The sequence below is a fragment of the Sus scrofa genome, chromosome 2 (genome assembly GCF_054392235.1).
Source record: "Sus scrofa isolate SSC_HxYL_T2T_F1_AM1 chromosome 2, Sscrofa_HxYL_maternal_Yorkshire_Landrace_v2.0, whole genome shotgun sequence".
NCBI classification, from domain to species: Eukaryota; Metazoa; Chordata; class Mammalia; order Artiodactyla; family Suidae; genus Sus; species Sus scrofa.
Window position 1 is genome coordinate 15,822,144 of NC_139384.1, and position 6,400 is coordinate 15,828,543.

At 36.5% G+C, this 6,400-nt stretch overlaps 1 protein-coding gene across 1 annotated transcript; it reads right to left on the minus strand.

Annotated features, from left to right (window-relative positions):
• Positions 1–5,095: 5,095 nt before the first annotated feature.
• Positions 5,096–6,028, minus strand: LOC146405219 (olfactory receptor 4C3D-like). Its single transcript, XM_085011660.1, has one exon. The coding sequence runs from the start codon at positions 6,026–6,028 to the stop codon at positions 5,096–5,098; it is 933 nt and encodes a 310-aa protein (XP_084867786.1).
• Between the last annotated feature and the right edge of the window lie 372 nt (positions 6,029–6,400).

Below are 6,400 nucleotides of genomic sequence, written 5' to 3' on the forward strand. Positions count from 1 at the left end.
ATACATTGAAGAACATGTTTGATGAAATTTAGAATTGTATAATTATTCTAATTTAATTCTAACTATATTTGTTATTATTTTACATATTTTAAATATTTATCAATAAGAAAAAAAAGAGCCCACACTATTTTTACTTCTAAATTGGTAGTATTGTACTTGAGCCTATCTTTCATGGCATTTTGTATGCAGATTGGCATAGATGAAAGGAAATTGTGATTTGTAAGACCTGAAAGTCTATGATCAAATGATTTCCTGAAAAAAAAAAATCTTACCTTTTCACTTCTCCACCATAACTCCAGGCTCAGGGCCTCAAGCAGCTGTTAGTTTACCAAGGAAAAAGTAGAATTGTAAGATTTAAAAACCTCAACTAGCTAAGCTATCAGTGTCTTTGTTGATTTATAAAGGTACCTATGGTAAACCTTAAAAGTACTGCAACATATTCTGTTTTCAAGTGAATTCTATGAAGTTTCTTAGCTGTGGCTAATTGGACCTCAGGGGTATTTCCGTACCATTAGCAGACCTTGGCCACAACCTAATTAATTATGTCATGTAAGTTAACTGAATAGCAGAGCTGAACTTTTCTTGCATTCATCATTAATTTTGACCCTCTCCCTGAGTCTACATGAAGACAAAGTACTATGACAAGACAAAAAAAAAGTTGATTCTCACTTAAATATGTATGAATTTAAGTTTTGATAACATATGAGCTGATTCTGGACTCTCAATATTTAGTATTGTGCAAATTAAACATTTAGGAATGTAAAAATCTTATTTTTAATTGTATTATATTAATTTTAAGTTACTAGTACTGATGCAAATCATAATTTTTAAATGTTATTTTCAGATGAACATTAGGTGATAATCATGAATCCTATTATAATACAGCATTTAACACAAGGTAAAATTTACAGCGCCTCTTCAAAGGAGTTCTTTCCCATGACAGTTCTGGAGTTAGATTACCATGATAATGATGAACATAATTCTATTCTTCAGTTATAGTGAGAGATGGTGAGTGGAATTTATTTCAATCATTTAATTGTAATTGTATAATATCCAAATGGAATAGAAAAAAATAGGCAATAATATTCAAATTTACCACAAGAAAACATAAGACCGGCAGTAAGAATGCCATATATATATATATATATATATACCAAGAGGAAATAAGAAGCTAGGGCACTAAATCCTGGGCCAACCCTCTTATATTTTTTAAAATTTTTATTGGATGGTAGGTGATTTACAATGTTGTGTTAGTTTCAGGTGTAAAACAAAGTGAATCAACCATGCAGATACATATACCTTTACTATTTTTCAGATTCTTTCTCCATATAGGCCATCACATAATATTGAATAGATTTCCCCATTCTATATTGTAGTCCTCGTAACCAATCGATTCCCTATATAGCAGTGTGTACATGCCAATACCAAACACCCAATCCATCCCTCCCCACATTTTCCATTTAGTAACTATAAGTTTGGTTTTGAAATCTTTGAGTCTGTTTCTGTTTTTTGAATCAATTCTCTTGTATCATTATTAGCCCATAAAATCAATCTCATGATATGTGCCTTTCTCTAAGTTACTTCACTAGTATGAGAATCTCTAGGTCCATCCGTGTTGTAGCAAATGGCATTATTATTATTTGTTATGTCCAAGTAACATTCCATTGTATATATATACCACACCGTCTTTCTCCAGTCCTCTGCTGCTGGGCATTTTGGTGGCTGCTGTGTTTGGGCTACTGTAAGTAGTGCTACAGTGACCAGTGGGATGCATATATCATTTCCAGTTATGCTTTTCTCTGGGTAGGCATGGGATTGCTAGATTGTATAGCAGTTTTATGTTTAGTTTTTTAAGGTTCCACACTTCTCTCTGTAATGGTTATACCAACTTACATTCTCACAATCAGTGAAGGAGGTTTCTCTTTTCTCCCAACCCACACCACTTCCCATTTATTATTTGTAGACTTTCTGGTGATGGTCATTATGACTGATGTGATGTGATATCTCACTGCAGTTTTTTTGTTTTTTGTTTTTTTTTTTTTGGTCTTTTTGTTGTTGTTGTTGTTGCTATTTCTCGGGCCGCTCCCAAGGCATATGGAGGTTCCCAGGCCAAAGGTCGAATCGAACCTGCAGCCGCCAGCCTATGCCAGAGCCACAGCAACGCGGGATCCGAGCCGCGTCTGCAACCTACACCACAGCTCAGGGCAACGCCGGATGGTTAACCCATTGGGGAAGGGCAGGGACCGAACCCGCAACCTCATAGTTCCTAGTCGTATTCGTTAACCACTGCGCCACGACGGGAACTCCGTCATTGCAGTTTTGATATGCCTTTCTCTAACAATTTGTGATGTTGAGCATGTTTTATGTGTATTTTGGCCATTTGTCTGTCTTTGGAGAAATGTCTATTGAGATCTTCTGACCATTTCTTTGATTTGGAAGGTTGGTTTTTTTTTTTTTTATGTAAAGCTGTATGAGATATTTGTATATTTTGGAGATTAATTCCTTGTCAGTCACTTCCTTTGCAAAGATTTATGGCCAGATTTATGGTATCTGGCCTTATGTTGAATCGCTATTAATATACATCTCATTGGGCTTCCTATTGTGGCTCAGCTGTTTAAGGACCTGATGTTGTCTCTGTGATGATGTGGGTTCAATCCCTCACCACACGTAGTGGGTTAAGTTTTCACAGCTGAAGCATAGGTTGCAGCTGCAGCTTGGATTCAGTCCCTGGCCTGGGAACTTCCACATGCCATTGGTGCAGCCATAAAAGTTTTCAAAAAATTAAAAAAGAAAAATGGTATGAGTCTAGACTTACTTTTCATTCCCTATTAGGAGAAGAAAGTTTTCTTCAAGTGGTGCCTGCCATTAATAAGACATTCTGTGGCTTTCTGTGCCCTTAAATAATCTGTAGTTGTTTTTTTTTGAAATCTTGTGTTTTGGGTTCAATGAGTAAGTATTTTTTCAGAGTGACATATGATTTTTTTGTGTTTTCAATTTTTTTTGATATTTTTAACACACTTATCAAATATCAAAATTTAAGTAAAATTCTTTTAGCCTCCAGCTATTTCTGGGACACTTCAAAGGAGCCCCAATTCCTCTCAGAGAAGAACATCAAGCTAATTAGGCTTGTTAAATTATTTGAGAAACATTGCCAAGTGACTGCAGATGGACTGTCGTTTACAGTGTATAGATCAAGGTGCTTATTATAGATATTCCAAAAGGAATAAGGGATTCCTAAAATTGGAATATCTTGATATAATGTGATCAATCATAATCCTTGTTATTATCTTTAAATGTTGTATATCACAGAAATATGCAAGTTTCTTGCCAATTAATTTATAATCAAATGTTTAACATGCCTCTTTAAGTTTTGTTCTTATGGGCCATCTTTATTTTACATTAATCCTTTCATAAAACGAAGATCTTCAAAATCTTCATAAAAGGAACTTTTTGACAAATTGCACCACTTGTTAGAGACACTCTTTTCTCCATTGTATCTTCTTGCCTCCTTGGCGGTAGCCATGCACAACCTAGTAAGCACATTCTCCCCAGCACCATTCTCTGGAGTTAGGGTATGGTCAAATTATGGAAGAAATAGCTCAGGTTGACCATTGACTTGGAGAAAGTGATTTTATGAGATGTAGCATGATGGGAGTGTTGTAGTCAGAGAGACTTGGATTAACAACGAGTGATATAATAATGTAGCATCACTTGTTATTCTCCACATATTTAGAGGCACATTGCTAGTATATCCTACTTTCTGAAGGTTCATCTTAGCCATTTTGATTTTTTGAAGTTCTATGTTAGTGCATATTTTCACTTATGAGAATGAAATCTGAAGGGGATTTTTTACCTTTACCAAAAATAAAAGTTACCATACTAGTGTTGATCTTTTTAAAAAGTGAAGTGGCATAACTTGAACTTTCAAAGAGAGGAAAATATAGTGATGAAATACACTGCTACATGTGAGACAATCTTACAGTACATGGATGGTATCTCCTCGAAGTTCAGTGCATTAATTATTAAGATTGCCGATAATGTTGTTGTCTGTAGACTTATACCAGAGATAATCATATTTCATTAGAAAGAAAGTAGGTTTGAGTTTTAAAGACTTAGGTTGGAAGCTGTAGCTGAAACTTTGGAAAGAAACTGCCTTCCAGTGTAATATTTCCTAGCACACTTTATGGAGGAAGCATGCATGATGTAAGAGGCAAGTAACTTAGTGAAACTCTTTTGGATTTAATTTGCTTTTCTGTAAAGTGGGGATGCTAATAATGGAAACACCAGTTCTTACATGGGTAAATCAATGAAGTGAATACACTAAAGAGTCAATAAAGCATTAATTTATGGTAAATGTATGTATCAGAATTACAGAACCATAGCTTTGGAACCTAATCATATGGCTATTCATTCAAATTTGATAAAAGATACTTAACTTTGTTTCAAATGACTCAAGTCATGTTATGGAAAATGAAAACATTTCTTTTATATTCAAAGCTGTTGGCCATAGGATTATAAGAAAATAGAGCAAATTCAGAGGAATTTCAAATTTTCTCTGTGCCAAGTAAAGAAATAGATTGTGAATTAATCTTTTCCCCTTTTATAAGTGACTCTCTCCTTGCTTTCGGCAAATTCATGTTACAAAACAAAAACAAAAAACCCTGCTGTAATTCCTTCTTGCAACTGTCCCTTTTCTATGCATCTACTAAGAATTTCTATCCCTTATTTGCTTTAATACAGGTTTAACCAAAATGGAAGACACTCTGAGACCAAGGTGGAGAAGTCAATTTCATCCAAGTAGCACAATTTAGTAAAACAGTATAAGAATCCGGGGTAAAACATACTCCATATTCATAAAACTAGGGTCATATAGTTGTTTTTCCATTGTCTATTCTGAAGTTATGAACATGAATATTGAAGCCTTGCTAAGAATATTAAAGGTTATCAAGATGACTAATAAATGCCTAGCCACTATTAAATAATCAACAAATATTAGTTCTTGCCTTTCTTCTGTCAATAATCTGCAAGAATTCTTAGTTTTCTTTCACAATTTACAACAGATATCAACCTCCCTATGTACATAAATTATTAATTTCTAGGCATCATGTACAACCCAAGTTACTCTCCTCTTCAGTAAACCCTTCATGGCATTCTTCACCTCTGTGTTTCTCACTGTATAAATGACAGGATTTAACATGGGGGTGAGGGTTCCATAGAACAAACTCACCAACTTGTCCACAGGATAGGTGGCCACAGGACGTACAAAGGTGAATATACAAGGGACAAAACAGAGTACCACTACTGTAAAGTGGGATAGACAGGTAGAGAGGGCTTTGCGTCTTCCTTCAGAGCCATGGGATTTCAGGGAGCTCAGAATGACCATGTAGGAGATGAGGAGCATGAAAAAAATGAGCAAGCACATGCCCCCAGTGTTAGCTGATATCACTATTCCACGCCAGTAGGTGTCAGTGCAGGCAAGTTCAAACAGTGAGAAGAAGTCACACATGAAGTGGTCAATGACATTGGGACCACAGAAGGGCAAGTCAAGCACAAAGAGAATCTGTACAGTAGCATGGATTATCCCCCCAATCCAGGCCACCACCCCTAGGAGCTGGCAGAGCCCATGGCGCATGATGGTTGTGTAGTGCAAAGGCTTGCAGATGGCCACATAGCGGTCATAAGCCATGGCAATGAGGACAATGATCTCTGATGCTGCAAGGAAATGTTCTAAATAGAGTTGAGTCATGCAGCCACCCCAGGAGATGGTTGTCCTCTGGTAGAGGAGGTCAATGGTAATCTTGGGGGTAGCAACAGAGGTGAAGGAGGCATCTATGAAGGACAAGTGAGTGAGAAAGAAGTACATGGGGGCCGAAAGTGTGGGGCTGAGGGAGATGGTTATGACAATGAACAGATTGGCCAGCAAGGTAAATAGGAAAATGAACAAAAAGACCATGAAGAGAATTTTTTGCAATTGTGGATTCTGTGTGAATCCCAAGAGAACGAATTCAGTCACATTGTTGGGAGACATGTGGAGATCCACTTACGAAGGAACACCTTCCTGGGTCCTGAAATATCTACAAAAATAAAAAATAACAGGTCTTAATCAGGAAAGTATTATGGTCTCACTTTCTTAAAACTAGAATTGTCATTTTCAGTGGAGAGCATGTTCTTGGCAGACCTGCCCCAGTTCTTGTTTCAATTCTTCCTTTCTTTCTCCACAATTTACATCTCTTCAGACCTAGCACCTGTCACCTGTTAAATATCCATGGTGCAACATTGGATGCATAAATAGTATGCTATTTAAACAAGATCAGGTTTCTCCTCCTGCTTCCAACTCCAAGTGACTTTGTAAGTCAGTTCAGTGTTTCATGCTACCGAGCCCTCCTCTGTGGCTGAGAAC